This window comes from Sinocyclocheilus rhinocerous, unplaced genomic scaffold (assembly GCF_001515625.1).
Source record: "Sinocyclocheilus rhinocerous isolate Xijiao unplaced genomic scaffold, SAMN03320098_v1.1 scaffold44, whole genome shotgun sequence".
Taxonomy (NCBI): domain Eukaryota; kingdom Metazoa; phylum Chordata; class Actinopteri; order Cypriniformes; family Cyprinidae; genus Sinocyclocheilus; species Sinocyclocheilus rhinocerous.
This window is the reverse complement of record NW_015631022.1, coordinates 1,328,953-1,346,379: the sequence shown is the minus strand read 5'-3', so window position 1 is coordinate 1,346,379 and position 17,427 is coordinate 1,328,953. Positions and strand designations below refer to the sequence as shown.

Here is a 17,427-nt window from a genome sequence, read left to right as displayed (position 1 = left end):
TTTTCAACAACCTACCCCGAGGGGACGGGATCTAGGGAGCTGGAGTGCATTATTGTTACTGCACCAATATTTGAGACAATGACAAATAAGGATGTTTGGGATGAAGAAAATAAAAAATCTAGTTTAAATTACATTTGTCAAGTAAGAAATATACTCTTTGTATTCATGTTATTTTTATTTTTATAAAAAAATGTTTTAGATTTTTTTAAGACCAAAAATTACAGTTTCCACTTAAGTGTCAAAAAGTAAATAATATTTTGTTTCACACTCTCTTAAATGTACAAATCCTGCCACAATGGATATATAATATTTTTTTTTTATTCCTAAATATCAACGTTTTCTTGAGGTTATATAATTTGATCATTTAACAATAAAAAAGTCAAATAATTGGATATTTAAAAATCAGATTCCGTCATGATGGTCATAACACAAAGATGTGGCAAACATAAGTTTTTCCATTCAAATAATAATAATAGTTGTATGAATCTAATAATAATAATAATAATTATTATTATTATTATTATTATTGTTGTTTTTTTTTATTCCTAAATATCAACGTTTTCTTGAGGTTATATAATTTGATCATTTAACAATAAAAAAGTCAAATAATTGGATATTTAAAAATCAGATTCCGTCATGATGGTCATAACACAAAGATGTGGCAAACATAAGTTTTTCATTCAAATAATAATAACAGTTGTATGAATCTAATAATAATAATAATAATAATAATAATTATTATTATTATTGTTGTTATTATTATTTGATAATAAGATATTATAAAAGTACTTAAAAGTACTTCAACCACTAATTTCAGCCTTTTTAATTTCACATTTACGTAGTTGTGATCTCTGGGCCGGTTACCACAGCAAATTTTTTTTTGTGATAAAAATATCAAAATTAATTTTAAATGCTAAATTAAAACTTTGCTGATCTGAAGAGGTATGAGAGGTGATTTCCAGTCACATTCTGCATTAATTTTCAATGTATTTTTGAATAAACTAATATAGAACAAGGCATTACGTCATTGAATCATTTACCTGACAGTGCTGACCTTTAACAGCAATCATTTTTAGGCAAGATTTAAATCCATGTTTGATGGGCTAATTTTTACCACTAAGACACTGAGACAGAACCCAGAGGAGCCTTCGATACCCAGATGAGTTGAACATCTCCATGTTGAGCTGCGGGTGAATTACTGAATAATTAAGACGGAAGACCTGTGTTTAGATGTGTGTGTCGTCTGTGTTAATCTGCCTGGATCCCTAAACTCAATCGCCTGTCCCACAGCTCCTGCCTCCAGCGTCTCCGGCTCTCCAAAGCAGCTGCCCCTGAGATCCCAGCATACTTCACGCCAATGTTTATCAGCCAGATTAACATGTTGACAGCCCCGCCATTTGGAAACAGTTCCACGATTTATGTCCTGGGCAGGTTTCCAAAGGGCTGTGAAAAACAAAGAGCGGTAGGACAAACTGGAGAGCCTTTATGGTCATTTGCACAACCCGTTTTCAGTGGGACATGTTTAGACAACAACTTCTGTGGTGAAGAGGCCTTTGAAGACGTTCAAGCATCTGCGGGTTCCTTGTTCAAGCCGGGTGAACAGCCAGTGTCTCTGATCCTGTGTATTTGTGTATTGGAAGGTTATGATATCTTGTTGTTTTAACATGATAGTGAACAGTTTATGCAGAGAAGCGTTCCTGCTATCTGTATTAGTTCAGTATGAAAAAATGTGCCGTGTCAATGCAGTTGATTTGACATTAGATGAACTACTTGCTTGTTTAGTTAAAGATGCATTAATGATTTCGGTTTATAATGATAAAAGACGATGTTTGTTCTCAGGGGAACAATAGAAGCTGTTAAGTTCACACGTCTCGTAGCGGACCAGCAGTCTCCACCAGTTGAAGCAAACATCCTGTTTGCATTGTTTGCAGCTGATGAAGCAATTGAAACAGCTGCTTTTACATGAAGATGGATTTGATTAACAAGTATTCCAAAGATATGTCCAAAACCGTCTTTTTGATTCATATTTAGTCTAATGAAAGCATGAAGAAATATGTGCATCATTTCAATGATATTTCTCACTAGTACTACACTACCATTTGAAAGTTTGGGATCAGTAAGATTTTTAATGTTTTTTAAAGACATTTATTTCCTAAAAATACAAGAAAAAAAGTAATACAGTTTTCTATTTTAATATACTTCGAAATTAGTGGTGTCAAACGATTAATCGCGATTAATCGAATTCAAAATAAAAGTTTTTGTTTACATAATATGTGTGTGTGTACTGTGTATATTTATTATGTATATATAAATGCAAACGCATGCATGTATATATTTAAGATGTTAATATGTAATGTTTATATATTAAATATATTTATATATAATATAAATTATATGAATATAAATATATACATGTAAATACATGCAAATACTTTCAAAATATATACTGTATGTGTGTGCTTTTATATATACATTATAAATATACACATTCACAAACATATATTATGTAAACAAAAACTTTTATTTTGGATGCGATTAATCGCGATTAATCGTTTGACATCACTATTTGAAATATTATTTATTGCTGTGATCAAAGCTGAATTTTCAGCATCATTACTCCAGTCTTCAATGTCACATGATCCTTCAGAAATCATTCTAATATGCTGATTTATAATCAGTGTTGGAAACCGTCGTGCTGCTTAATATTTTTTTTAACTTTGTAATACTTTTCTTCAGGAATCTTTGATGAATAAAAAGTTAAAAAGAACAGCATTTATTCAAAATAGAAATGTTTTGTAGCAGTATACATTACCGTTCAAAAGTTTGGGGTCAGTATGTTTTGTTTTCTTTCTTTCTTTTTTTTTTTCTTTGAAAGAAATGACTACTTTTATTCAGCAAGGACGTGTTAAAAAGTGATAGTAAAGACATGCATTGTCTTTATTGTATATACTTTTTTAACTTATTCATCAAAGAATCCTGAAAATTTTTTTTAACTTTGTAATACTTTTCTTCAGGAATCTTTGATGAATAAAAAGTTAAAAAGAACAGCATTTATTCAAAATAGAAATGTTTTGTAGCAGTATACATTACCGTTCAAAAGTTTGGGGTCAGTATGTTTTGTTTTCTTTCTTTCTTTTTTTTTTTTCTTTGAAAGAAATGACTACTTTTATTCAGGAAGGACGTGTTAAAAAGTGATAGTAAAGACATGTATTGTCTTTATTGTATATACTTTTTTAACTTACTCATCAAAGAATCCTGAAAAATGTATTTAAAATTGTAATAATACTTCATATAATATTTTCATTATTTTAAATTATAATAATATTTCACAATATTACTCTTTTACTGTATATTTGATCAAATAAATGCAGCCTTGGTGAGCATAAGACACTTCTTTCAAAAATCGTACAGATCCCAAACTTTTGAATGCTAGTGCATGTATTTATTTAAGTGTAAAACTTTAGAAAAAAGTACTTGCACCCTTAATTTATCGAGTCTGAGAATGGAAAAAATGACATGGAGAAAAAAAAATAGCAGTAAATTGCGACATGACGGCTGTGACATGTAAATGACAATGACATGCCACTCAGTAATTGCTGTTCCTCTAAGACTCACACTGTTGACAGCGCAGTGTGTCTCATTCCCATGAATCATTTGGTCTGAGTGCTCATGGAGAGACCTGGAGTAGAAAGGACACTGGACACTGTCAAAACACATTATTATGACCACGTTAAACTAAGGTGTCACAGATAAGGGAAATAGCAAGTGACTTTTCTGGACATACATATTGTGTGGGGGCGAATCTCACAAAGAAATGTTCAGGTCTTACTTCGCCTCAAAATCAAAAGAAAAAAACTATCAAATATATTCTTCAAAATGAAAATTAAGGCTGTTTTAGGACTATTAAGATTCTTTGCATTGTGACATTATTTCTCTTCCAGATAATTCTCATCAGGAGAATTTGAAAGATTTGAAAGCAGAAAATAATCATAAAATCAGCTTTTAAATTCAGTACAGCAAATAATACTGTGATGTACACTATTATTCAAAAGTTTGGGGTCAGTAAATTTCATTTATATTTAAAAAATATTTATGTATTTATTTTGAAGAAATTAATACTTTTATTCAGCAAGGATGTATGAAAAATGCAGTTCCTTTAAGCTTTCTATTCTTCAAAAAATCCTGAAAAAAATGTATCAGTTTCCACAAACATTTTATCACAACAGTTTTCAACATGGATAATAATCAGAGATGCTTCTTGATCAGCAAATCAGCATGTTGGAATGATTTCTGAAGGATCACGTGACACTAAAGAATGGTGTAATGATGCTGAAAATTCTGCTTTGTTCACAAGAATAAATTACAATTTAAAATATGTTCAAATAAAAAGAAAACTGCCATTTTAAATTGTACAAATATTTCATAATATTACAGTTTTATTGTATTTATGATCTAATAAATGCAACCTTGGTGAGGATAAGAGACTTTTCATAAACCTTAAAAAAATCTTATTGCCCCAAAATTTTGGTAGTGTATAATCAAAATCATATTCACATTCATGTGCCAAAACATAATTACAATCATACTTTACAATTTAAACGTATTACATATTTGACAAATTAAAGAGAATGAGATTTTGACGCATTACAGTACGCCAATTACATATGTAAATGTGCTTAATTGTCATGAAAATAATGTCAAGATACAACAAAAACATCAAAATAGCTTAATTTCTTTAAGTTAAATAAAATATGAAACATGTTTCTTGACAGTTTTCAGATTCAACCGTGCGTAATGTTACCTCTGCTGACCAAATTCCATTTAGTCTGGGAATTAATTTCCATTACTTCTGGGAACAACTTCCATTTCACTCGTCCTCTTTAAAATGCAAAAACTAAATGCTAGATTAACAAATGCATTATGGCTGCCTCGCCATGCAAAGTGTAGAGTGAGATGGCCAAATACAAAGACATTGTCTAAATGGCTGTTTCCATGGAAACAGAATCCACAGATCTCTTTTGAGAAAGCGATTTAAAAGACTTGTAACATATGATTAGAATGAGAAGAAACAGCACACCAATATTCAGAGTGTGCTCATTATTACCACCACTAAAGAAACCGTCAGAACTGTAAGGAAGAGGCCAAAACCAAACAGACTCAAATTGAACTTTGTAGATCTGCATCCTTATTTTCTTAAAGGGGTCATATGATGTTGCTAAAAAGAACATTATTTTGTGTATTTGGTGTAATGAAATGTGTTTATGCGGTTTAAGGTTCAAAAAACACATTCTTTTCCACATACTGTACATTATTGTTTCTCCTCTATGCCCTGCCTTTCTGAAACGCGTCGATTTTTACAAAACTCATCGGTCTGAAAAACGAGGTGTGCTCTGATTAAATCATTCTAATATGCTGATTTATTATTAGAATTATCAACAGTTGTGCAGCCAAATATTTTTAAGTTACGCCTTCTTTCTTTGCGTGAACGTTTGGGCGGCGTTATGCAAATCTTCTCACATCGTGACGTAGACATGTGGGGTGTGTTAGAACGAGCCGTTTTAGGTAGGCGTGGTTGACTCTTAACTTTTATAAAGAATATCTCTTTGGATTTGAGACTTTAGTCTTTGCAACTTTACAGATCTTCTTTATGCACCAAGAGCTTGTAACACTCCAAAGAGAAAGGAAAAATTGAAATCGCATCATATGACCCCTTTAAAAATCGGACAAATACTCCCATCTAAGTTTTTGAAATGACCTCCCTGTTTCTTATTTTGCAGAACTGGCGATGTTTTATAGTTTCCAGCAAATGAAATCTAAGAGAAACTCTAGTAATGTGCAACCAAGTTAAGCTGCTGACATATTTGGCCTCTGTGAAAGTTTTTCTTCTTTTCCCAGCAGGCCTACCACTAAATGTCACCAACAAACCATGCATAAAAGCACTCTTACTTAAAAACAAAATGCCAAACTCTAACCATAAATTATTGAAAAAATAAATCATTCATCTATTATTGATAAAAGCTTTTGTTTCACTGCTTTGAATTTACTAAGGCTCAAGTTCTGCATTACAAAAAATCACAATACTGTAATTCTACTGGCTGTAATGAAGGGTTAGGATCTGTAGAGCACAATTAGCAAGACAGCCTTATATAATGCTGTCCACATTGCTTGAAAAAACAAACAAATGTTTGCCAGGTCTGCCATAAAAAACTTTATCTTTATTCACAAGAATTTTTTTTTATTATATTTGAAATGAAAAATGGTCAGCTGCTCCCACACTTCCACTATGTATGGCTCTCAACAACACAATGTTACATCATATTAATGTCTTTAATATATGTCCTTCACTCAGCATATAGTACATTTTTTTCCATGTCTGGTTGCATTAATAACAACAGCCACATCCTTGCATTCTAGATTTCCCTTGAGGGATTTGACAAACTGGCTTAAATCTTTAATCTTTGCTGTATCAAAAATAACATGCTTGGTTTTGTGGTTAGAGCCCGAGAGAGCTGTCCTCCACTGACCCTCATCCTCTGAACTACACATCTCCTCCATCAGAGCTGTCACCAACCGACATTGTAACCTACATCACTACAGGAGAGTTTAAAGGGTCGACTCATGACAGACTGAACTTTTATTTTGAAACAAAATAATATTTTGAAACTAAACCCCTAATCAGGTATGGTAGTTTTATATGGGCAAGTGGGATACTATAAAAATTACCCAAACTTCTCGATAATATATTTAGAAATTTCAGCTAAAATATGAATCTGTCTATCCATAATATTGCTTTTTCCAGTGAAAAAATGACCTTGACTGAATCAGGAGAGAAATATGAACAGATCAAACACTGTTTATAAGAAAAAAAGAGTCCAAAACAAAAGTTCTAATCGAATATGTCAGTGGATTTTGACATGAGAGGAGAACAGAGGATGGACTTTTTCACTGGAGGAAGCGTTATTATGGATAATGGATGCATATTTTAGCTGGAAGCAATAGTTCAAAGTTAAAATGCCTTGGTAATGGATTTGTTTCTTACAAACATGCAGCTTTTCACAAGATATTAACTGATGGACTGGAGTGGTGTGGATTATTGTGGTGTTTTTATCATCTGTTTGGACTCTCAATCTGACGGCACCCATTCACTGCAGAGCATCCATTGGTGAGCAAATGATGTAATGCTACATTCCTCCAAATCTGTTCTGATGAAGAAACAAACTCACTACATCTTGGATGGCCTGAGGGTGAGACATTTTTCAGCAAATTTTCTTTTCCTTTACAAAGGGTTTGTTTACTTCTGAGTCAGTAAGAGAGTGGAAAATGGACATAAAATACTAGTTTTGGCTCGAAAGACATTATAAATGGACCCTTGTAAAATAATAATAATAATAATATTGAATATTGTGACAGTACATGGACAAACAACAATTTTGGGCAATCTTTACACCACAATCTTGTAGGACAGAAAAAAATCTGTTTTAGTCTGTTTTAGTGAAACAATAAACTTTCTCTGTCAAGATATTTCTGAGAAGAGTTTAAAAATAAAGCAGATGGGGAGCAAAAGAGTTTTAGGAGTTCTAGCAGACATGTAGTCTAAGTGACAAAGTTCGATTTTATGTTCCCATGTGACATATAACAGCAGAAGCTTCAGCATACAGATGTTCATGGTGTGCTCTTTTCTGAGTAAATGCTGTTAGGTCAAGGAGGTGAGCAATCTAGAAAGGTCAGATGAAGTAGTACAAAGGAAGAAAATCACACCTGACAGTGAATGTAAAAGGTATACAAAGTAAGATATTGACTTATGCTTTGCTGCCCGTTGCTCCAAGAACTTGTACAAATGACCACCAAACATCAAATATAAGTCAATACAACAAGCAAACAACCAAAAGCATTAGTATATGAGAATGAATCAATCTAGAAGTCCTCTACGTTACTGAAAGTGAACACCATCAGAAGAAAACAGCATTCATATCATCTAAACAAACACAGGTTAACAAAACCTGCTAGTTTAAAAGCATCGTAAATTAAAGATTGATTATGATACCAGGATTTTTTTTCCACAAAAATATCCATTAAATTATCCATTAAAGTTGCAATGAAACAGAAGTAGCAGCAGATCTTTTTTCTTCCTTATTGTGACGTACACCCAAGTGTAATGGATTATCGAAAAAGAAAAAAAATGTAGGATAAACACTTGGTTTTATGCATGAGTTTGTTGATTGGAGTTTTGAATTGTGGGTATTAAACTAAAAAATGATTGCAAGCTTGCAGTGGATTGTAGGTGAGATTTAAGTAGACTAAATTATTCAAAACTTTGAATTGATTGATTTAAGACATTGTGATTAAACATTATAAGATAAAAATTTTTAAATTACATATATAACATAACATATAGGCCTATATGGACTAAATTTAGTCAATATGTCGTCATGTTATATTAATTAATTTTAGCAAATTTTACTCAGAATTTATGGACAAAAAAGTCCAACTTTTTCATCTGTATTTTGCTCTACCCAGGCTCATTTGCCTCAACTCAAGCTTCTGCAAAACTCAAAAAATGTTCCTATACTGTACTGTATGTACGAATCGCTATAGTTACCAGTTGAAATGAACACTAGAGGCAGTAAAACTCCAACAACTTTTATTCCTTTTCACACAAAGTATGATAGGGCCATAGTTTTGATTAAGAAAGCTTCATTTTGCACGATATTATGATATGACGTCAAAACAATTTTAACATGCTGTGAGATTTAAAAAGCTTCATGTTTTTCGCATGATTTTTTTCCCGCACACTCAGATTCCAGATTTTCAAATAGTTGTATCTCGGGCAAATATTGTCCTATCCTAACAAACCACACATATCAATGGAAAGCTCATTTATTCGGCTTTCAGATTATGTAGAAATCTCAATTTAAAAAAATGACCCTTATGACTGGTTTTGTGGTCCAGGGTCACATATTTAGATTTTTCCGCACCCTCAGATTCCAAATTTTCAAATAGTTGTATCTCGGCCAAATATTGTCCTATCATAACAAACCATACATCAATGGAAAGCTTATTTATTCATATGTATAAATCTCAATTTCAAAAGTTTTGTGGTCCAGGGTCACATATTTTCAATGAGCCTGGGTTGATTTTGTTGATGAGATTAACACTGGTGGACGGCAACGTTACTGTTTCTGACCACAATCTGTTCTCGTTTCAAATGCAACTCCATCAGAACCACATTGGCAAATATAACGCTAGTCTCACTTACTTCAGGACGTGTGTCGAGCCGTTGATCTGCGTGGCCGTGCAGGTCGTTCCAGGGCCCAGGATGGAAGGTCGGCGGTAGCGCTTGTGTCCGCAGCAGAGAATGATGAGGAAGGCACGACGAAAGGACTTGTTGAGGAAGGCGTAGAGGATGGGGTTGAGCATGGAGTTGATGTAGCCCAGCCAGAGGCAGGCCGCCCACAGCTGCTCAGGAACACTGTAGTCTATGAAGGGGTCCACCACGTTCGTGATGAAGAAAGGGGCCCAGCACAGGCAGAAGCAGCCCATGATGATGCACAGAGTCTTGGCCGCCTTGGTCTCGGTGCGCATGCGGTGGTTGCGTTGGTGGTCCGCGCTGTCCGCGTTCCCCGCTCCTCCGGCCCGCTGCAGCATGCTGATCTGTCGAGCGTGTGCCCGCGCCGTGACGTAGATGCGCTGGTACGCCAGCACCATCAGGATCAGCGGTACGTAGAAGGCCACGACCGAGCAGGTCAGCGCATATGGCTTGTTCACCATAAACACACACACCGTGGAGTTGCCAGAGAACTTCCGCTTCTCTATCTGTCAAGAGGGGGATGTTGACACATTCAGATTACACACACACACTAAAGAATGCACACTCTTAAAAAGTAAAGATTCCAAAAGAGGCTTTTTTCAGCAGTGCAGTTGAGGAACCTTTTTTGTTTTGTTTTTTTAACCAAAAGAATGATTTTTTTTCCCTTGGTTCTTTGCTTCTTAAAGTTTTAAAATCTTAAGAACTTTTATCCACTATTAAGAACCTTTTGTGCAACAGAAAGGTTCCATTGATGTTAAAGGTTCTTCTTGGAACCACAGAGAAATGTTATTCTTATTTTTGGTTCTTCAAAGCACCTTTCAGTGAACAGTTCTTCAAAGAACCATGTAAAGAACATTATGAGGAGTTCATTTGCAAAAACCGATAAACGGCACTTAAAAAAAAAATGAGCAGATTGCCGTGCATTAATCTCCACATATAGCGCGTTCTGAACCCTAAACACATTTTGTCAAAAAAGCTGTTTTTTCCACTTTCAAGGCATCGCGAGTTCACGTTTTACTGCAGAAGCCGACAAGCGCCATTTTTGTTTTTGAACAAGAGCCGATAAGTCCATTTTAGCGAATCAGCGCGCTGTATTCAGGTCAGGTGACAAGGCTACTTTCACTTTGAAAAGACGTGCTAGCTGAGAGGAGTTTCGTCAAAGCTGACTAAAAGTGATCGAGGATGCATCATTTCGACGAACTTGATGAACCTGTGAAATCTTCTTCAGGGCAAAAAAGGAAAATAAAAGCTGAAACGTTTTCACGGAAGCTTGCAAAAGCAGCACTTTACAATGGTGAGAGAAAAGCTCCGTGTATCACATCCATACAGTTTATGATCACAACAACAACGTTTGTCAGGCGTCTACATTGTCATCTGAGGAGATTACAATGATTAAACGAGTGTTTTTTAAACTCTAAAACATGAAATGTGGAGTTATCTGCTTTTGCTATAAAAAAAATGTTTAATATGTAACAAAACCATACTTTCAGTGAACTTTAATTTTGTAAATTACCCGTATTTGTTTAAGTTATTATTACTTAATCAAAACAACCCAACTGCAGTTTGATTGATATTACTTGGAATGCGCAATAAAAAAACGTGATTACACTTTATTCTGATAGTCCACTTTAGACATTCTAACTATAAGTAACTTTGCTATAAGTAACTACGTCAACTAACCCTCATTAGAGTATTATTAGACTGTTAGTATAATAACTTAGTTGACATGTAGTTGACAAAGTTACTTATAGTTAGTAGAATGTCTAAAGTGGACTGAAAATAAGGTGTTTCCAAATTGTATGAAGCATTATATAAATAAAGATGACTTGAAAAAATCTAAAGAACCGGTTTCCACCATAAAGAACCTTTTGTGAAATGGAATATTAAAGATTCTATCCACAGATTCCAATAAAGAACTTTCATTTTTAAAAGTGTAGGATGTTCTTTCACTAGTTTTCAGTGCTCAGCAGCTTCTCCCTGTGTCCGTTCATTGATATTCAACTCCGTGTGTCTTTGGCTTCAAGGAACAGTCATTTGAGGAGACGTTTTAAGAGCAGAGGTGACTACTCACAATACTTCATCTGGTCAAACACAAGCACCTTCAGGTGTGGACGAGACCTCGGCTAGAGGGCATGAGTCTGTAAATATCTTGCTCCCAAAATACACTATTTAAGTCCTCAGCACTTCATATTAATAAAAAATGCTTGACATTCAAATCATGTGACGTATGGCACTATATTAAGTGCATTACGTTTGTAACTAGTAAATTAATTACACATTAAATTCAGCCTCTGATGCATGATGTCCTCTAGTGTGGAAAGATTTTGAAGTCATTCAGGGTGTGATGATACATTTAAACCATCATGTGTGATGACCTTTGACCTTTACTTATAATTCTATATGAATGTCATCTTTATGGCAACATTTACACAGCAGTTGTCACTCTTCGTACATGCTGAATACTGTTCTTTGGTAACATGCACATTCAACTCATTAAATCCATATAGTGTGAACAGACAGTTCAAAGTCAAAGTGTCTGTCTGTCTCTAGCATATATCTGCTTTTATCAGCTCTGCAGTCTTTGTGTAATCCATACTGTACAGTGCAAAGCATAAAGACAGTGCTGTTTAAAAGTAGCAGCTTTGATTTAGAAAACGTTTGGGGTCACTAAGATTTTTATTTATTTTTTTATTTTTTGAAACAAGTTTTATACTTTTATTAAGCAAGCATGAGTTAAATTGATTGCACAAGTGGAAGAGCAGCAAATCAGCATATTAGAATGACTTCTGAAGGATCATGTGACACTGAAGACTGGAGCAATGATGCTGAAAATTCAGGTTTGCATCACAGGATTAAATTACATTTTAATATATATTACAATAGCAAACAGTTATTTTAAATTGTAATAAAATTTCACAATATTACTGTTTTTTCTGTATTTTTTTTATTAAATAAATGCAGCCTTAGTGAGCATGAGAGAAACACATAAGTTCTACTGACCCCAAACTTGCACATCTTAAATATAAACATCTTTATATAAAAAGCATGCTTCACATATGTTGTGATTTTTGGCTGGATAAGCCAATTAAAAACCACAGAGAACAATGTCATCCCATCAAACTATGTTCCAGTTAGAAATGTTATTGTATTTAATGAATGTGCAATTAGTGACATACATTAGAAAAACAGTGGTTAACCCCACAATTAACATGAACAATAGCTAAGACTAAATAGTCATTGTAAGTGAAGAGAGCTTGATGAGAGAAATTAACAGATACTTTTTTATCTGATCCAGAGCAGTAAGAATAATAAATTAAACACATACACAAATACTTTTTTTCTTTTTTACAAACAGCCTAGTGCTGATTTGATCCACAGAGGGAAGTGTCATGATGAGAGCTGTTAATCACAGTTCATCTGCGTCTCTCTCCTGTCTGCTCCTCCCAACACTCTCAAATCATAACGCTGAGCCCTCCAAGCTCGAAACCCAACACCAACACTATCAATAATAAAAAAACTCATGAACAGCAAACATATTTCACATCAGTATAAGACTTTTTTTAATAAGCTGGACTTTGGCCCATGCTATCATTGATATTCAATATCAAACCGCTAATTAGTTCCTTTGAGAAGAGCTTTTGGCGGAACGGAAAGCTTGACTCATTTACATCTGTGAAAATGTGAAGTATAGGTAGCCATTAATGTAATGCCTGTGAACCAATGCAAAAGACACCAGACGGCAGAATGCCAGCTATTTACTTTGAATGGAATACTAATTCATCTAGCCAACTATTTCCTTTAAATAGAACACTAATTCATTCTTTTATATTTTTCTTCTTCTTGAAATTTCAGTTTGAAGGAAGCTACAAACTTAGACAGAGAAAACCACTTCAAATCTCAATTATTTCTTTGGATATATTAGCTCAGTGCTTCCCAAGCTTTGTTGAATCCCTTAGATGTCAAATATTTACTTGAAATATGGCCTGAAAGGTAAAGATAAAATATTTAATTGGTTTTAGCAGGGGTTTTATTTTTATTGTTTATATTTTAAAATTATATATATATATAGGGCTGCACAAATATCATAGTTCGTATTATTATTATTAGTAGTAGTGTTGGAAAGGTTACTTTGGAAATGTAATAGGTTACAGAAGTTACCCTATTTAAAATGTAATAAGTTGTGAAACGATTTCAATTACTTTATTAAAGTAGTGTAACTGATTACATTTGATTACTTTTCTAGATTTCTAACAAATGTTTTCAACTGTTAATTATGTTCAAACATTTAAAGCAGGCAGGGTTAACTTTACAGTATTACTCAACACTGAGTACTGTCAGACTTTCCAAATCCTTCATCGCTTGAATTAAAATTATGATCATTTCATTTTAAACCACAGCCGCCACAAAATCAGATTTCAGCACCTCTTTTTACTCTGAGGTTGTTCTGAGGTTAAATGCAGATTTAAAATCATTACAAGAAATTGTTTAAATTCTTTGCATAGCTACGACAGGAAACACTGGTATCTAACAATGCCTTGGAAAGAAACAGTTAATCTTAAAAAAATCAAGCATATACATAAATCCAGAAAGGAAATAAAACAATTATCAAATAATCATGTGTCCTAAACTCCTAAAACATTGGTGCAGTCAATGCAATTTGGGAAAGAAATCAATTAAAATTGTGTGTGTGTGTGTGCGCATGTATGTGCATGAAAATATTCAAATGTAAAACCCTTTGTAATCATTCATATTTTAACAAGTAACTAAATAAATTACACATTTTTTCTCTGTAACTATAACTGATTACAGTTACTTTTTTGTAATTAAATTAAGCAATGCTGTTACATGTAACTACTAGTAGTAGTAATATTATATTGCTTTTGAAAAATTAAGATTAAGGGCCAGATTTACTAACAGCTTGCGTAAACCGTCTTTTGGCGTTAAAATAGTACTGGCAGGATTTAATAAAGACGCGCAGTAAAGAATTAGTGCTGAAAAGACGTGGACAGTTAATTTTGTGCCTGACTTGTTGAATATGCCTTTGAAGGAGTTAACCTTTCAGATGCAAAATTTATGGGAGGAGAGTGTTAAAATGAATCATGCAACGTGATTTACTAATGTTTGCGCTCATCAAATTGCTGGTATTTGTGCCATTATTTAATGCCCAAAAAAGCATGTTTTAAAGCAGGCGGTAATTTACGCTGCTCTTGGTAGATTGCCCTGGTCATTATGGAAACGATCTGGCTGTGTCTGTGTTCTTTAATGTGCGCATTGTTAGTGTCACGCTAACACTGTCTGAGGAATGATGGAGACAAGGAGTATAATAAACAGTCTTTTTAATTCACGAAACACTGGGGTAATCCAACACAGGCGCGAGGAATGACACATGTACAGACGAAGTAGACCCGACAGGGGAGGGCTGAGGGCGAGCAGAGGGGCTGCCAGACGACAGCGGTGGAGGAGGCTGGAGCGGGTGGCAGGCCGGGCATTTGTGAGTCTCCGGGTATTCAGGGCTTAGAGGCGGCGAATTCTGCTCGAGGACCATCTTCGGACGACGGCGCTCTGCACGCGGTGTTCAGGCTGGCATCATAGAACGCGGAGAGCGCGTCGTATGGGTAGCTGTTAAGTTCGGCGAGGGCCAGAAACAGTTTGGTATGGTCCTCGAGCGAGCGCTCCCCCTGCTTCAGCAGGTGGAGGAGGAATTCGGGGCGAAGGAGGGGATCCATTCGGGCACACCACGGAAACAAAAACACAGAGAAAAAAAACGAGAAACAAAACGAAGGGGAAACATGCAATTTAAACTGTTTTAGGTCGGGTCTTCTGTCATGCTTACACTGTCGTAGGTAGAGGTCTGCGCGGGACTGTTTTTTTAGTCCCGCTCCCGCAAGGTTCTATTCCGCACCCACCCGCTCCCGGTATATATTCACTCTTTGTTCACCCACTGTCCGCTTAGAATAATTTTCTTCCCGACCCGACCGTTTCCGCTAAATTTAGATCTCTTTTCCAGAATCTCACATTTAAATTTCCGCTACTGAAAGAAAGAGAGATAGGCTGACAAATAAAAGTGTAGTCTGCACAAAATTGTATGTTATTTTATTTATCTTGTCAAGAGTTTAGAATTTATTGACTTTAACTTGAATTTATATGAATTCAAGTCATGAGTCGGTATGAGTTACCGACCGCTACCGCGTTTTATTCGGGAATTTAATCCCACGGCGCAAAAAATCTGGTTGGGTCCCGCGGTTCCCGTCTGGGGAACGATGGAGACAAGGAGTATAGTAAACAGTCTTTTTAATTCACGAAACACTGGGATAATCCAACACAGGAGCGAAGAATGACACATGTACAGACGAAGTAGACCCGACAGAGGAGAAACGCAAAGACAGGAGCTTAAATGCTAGGGATAACTGGAGATACACAGGTGGCTCACATAAGACAATCAGACTAAACGAGGACAGGAAAATGACCAAATAAGGAAAGACAGGAAGGACTACGGGGGCAAAACAGGTACAAAAGTCTGACAGTTAGTAAATTACCCCACCGAATTTTCCCCTCCCATCGGCGCTTTTATGGTGCTTTTATGGTGCTTTTATCATAATTGCTCTGTAAAATAAAAAAATTAGTATTTGATAATTACAGGCATAATAATTGTTTTATTTTACACTGCAAATGACAATGCTATTATTATGTCTTAAATTCTCAATTTTCAAATGTTTAAATCTTCGTGTTGTTATTTTAGTGGAATAGCTACTGGTTAAATGCTGTAAAAGGATGAAAATGGTTCAAACGAGTAAATAAAGTGAACATAGCATACAATATTTCCCCAAAATGTATGTTAAATGAGTTTGTGATATGCAGCGTTTACTGTAATCCAAGCCACATTTAGGTGCTATATCACGATTTCAGTTTTATTTAAATTAATTGTGTAGCCACATCAATTTATTTTAACTTTGTGCTCAGTTTAATTGTATGTATTAGATGTATTAGATATATCTGGTCAGTTACCAAAGACTGAAAACAGAAATGGTGTCACATGAAACTCATGAAACATTACATTGTTCAAGCACGAGGAAACCATAGAGAAAAACATTTCCTTTCTCCAGCGTGACTTAATTATGGTGCATCAGTCTTCACCCAGGGACATTTTTGTTTGTTTACTGGTAAGTAATGGATTAAGTTCCCTACCTGAGGCTGTGGCATTTAATTTTCTCTTCAATCATCCCACCCCTCAAAGCTGGTCTTTACATACTGCAATTGCTTTCTTAGAAACATGCACAGAAGCTTGGCTTCTATGCATGGATGCATAATTGCCTTTTGTAAAATGCATAGAAAGCGGAGGAGATGCCTGAAAAATACTTTGCATGCGTCACAGGTTTCCCTCATAATCACTCCCTGCACATTTTATAGAGCATCTTAATAATCTATGCTTGCCCTGATTGCAAGGTGAGAGAATCAAAGAAACATCATTATTACAAGAAACAAAGTCAGACTGCCTTCGCAAACCTTATCAGCACAGTCGACCATCTGATGGATGTGACTCACCAAATCATTTATTCCAATACTGTTCCAGCCTTGCATTATGGGTAGGAAGGAAATAACGGTTGGGATTATCCAGCATCCTCCGATCATTAGAGCCACTCTCAATGGTGTCATCTTATTCCTGTAAACCAGCGGCTGGCAACAGATGGCATAGTACCTGGAAGAAAAGGTAAAGAAACAGCATGTTGAATAATCTTTATTTCTCCAGCCATATAGTACATACAAAATAATTAAGATGAAATAACTGTATATAAACACTGTTAATTGCACATACATGTGGCTAAAAATATTAATGCGCAACCACAGGTATACATTTTCTTGGAAAATGCATTTTCAATATGCATGTGAAAGACAACAACCTTGAAAAACCTGAAGGATGATGACCTGTCAGTGGCCCTGACTGACAAAATGTCAACCTATTCAAGCATCTGGAAGACTCAGAAAAAACACATTCTGTCAAGCTGCTAGAGCTTTTTAACCTTTCTGATCTGCTTTTCTAATCAGCTCAAGGTTGTCTAAAGGTGCAGTGTGTAAGAATGACAGCTAGTAGCTGAAATGTATAATGCAGTCCAAATTCAAAA

The 17,427-nt window shown here is 35.0% G+C and overlaps 1 protein-coding gene across 1 annotated transcript in view; it reads right to left on the bottom strand.

The window, feature by feature from the left end:
- The window catches only part of LOC107741092 (5-hydroxytryptamine receptor 4-like), a 125,225-nt gene that overhangs the window by 46,323 nt on the left and 61,475 nt on the right, over positions 1–17,427 (bottom strand). Inside the window, exons 6-7 of the mRNA XM_016553685.1 lie at positions 16,850–17,003; positions 9,257–9,813 (exon numbers count right to left, since the gene is read on the bottom strand). Coding sequence (XP_016409171.1) covers positions 9,257–9,813; positions 16,850–17,003 — 711 coding nt within the window. The remainder of the gene's footprint in view (positions 1–9,256; positions 9,814–16,849; positions 17,004–17,427) is intronic.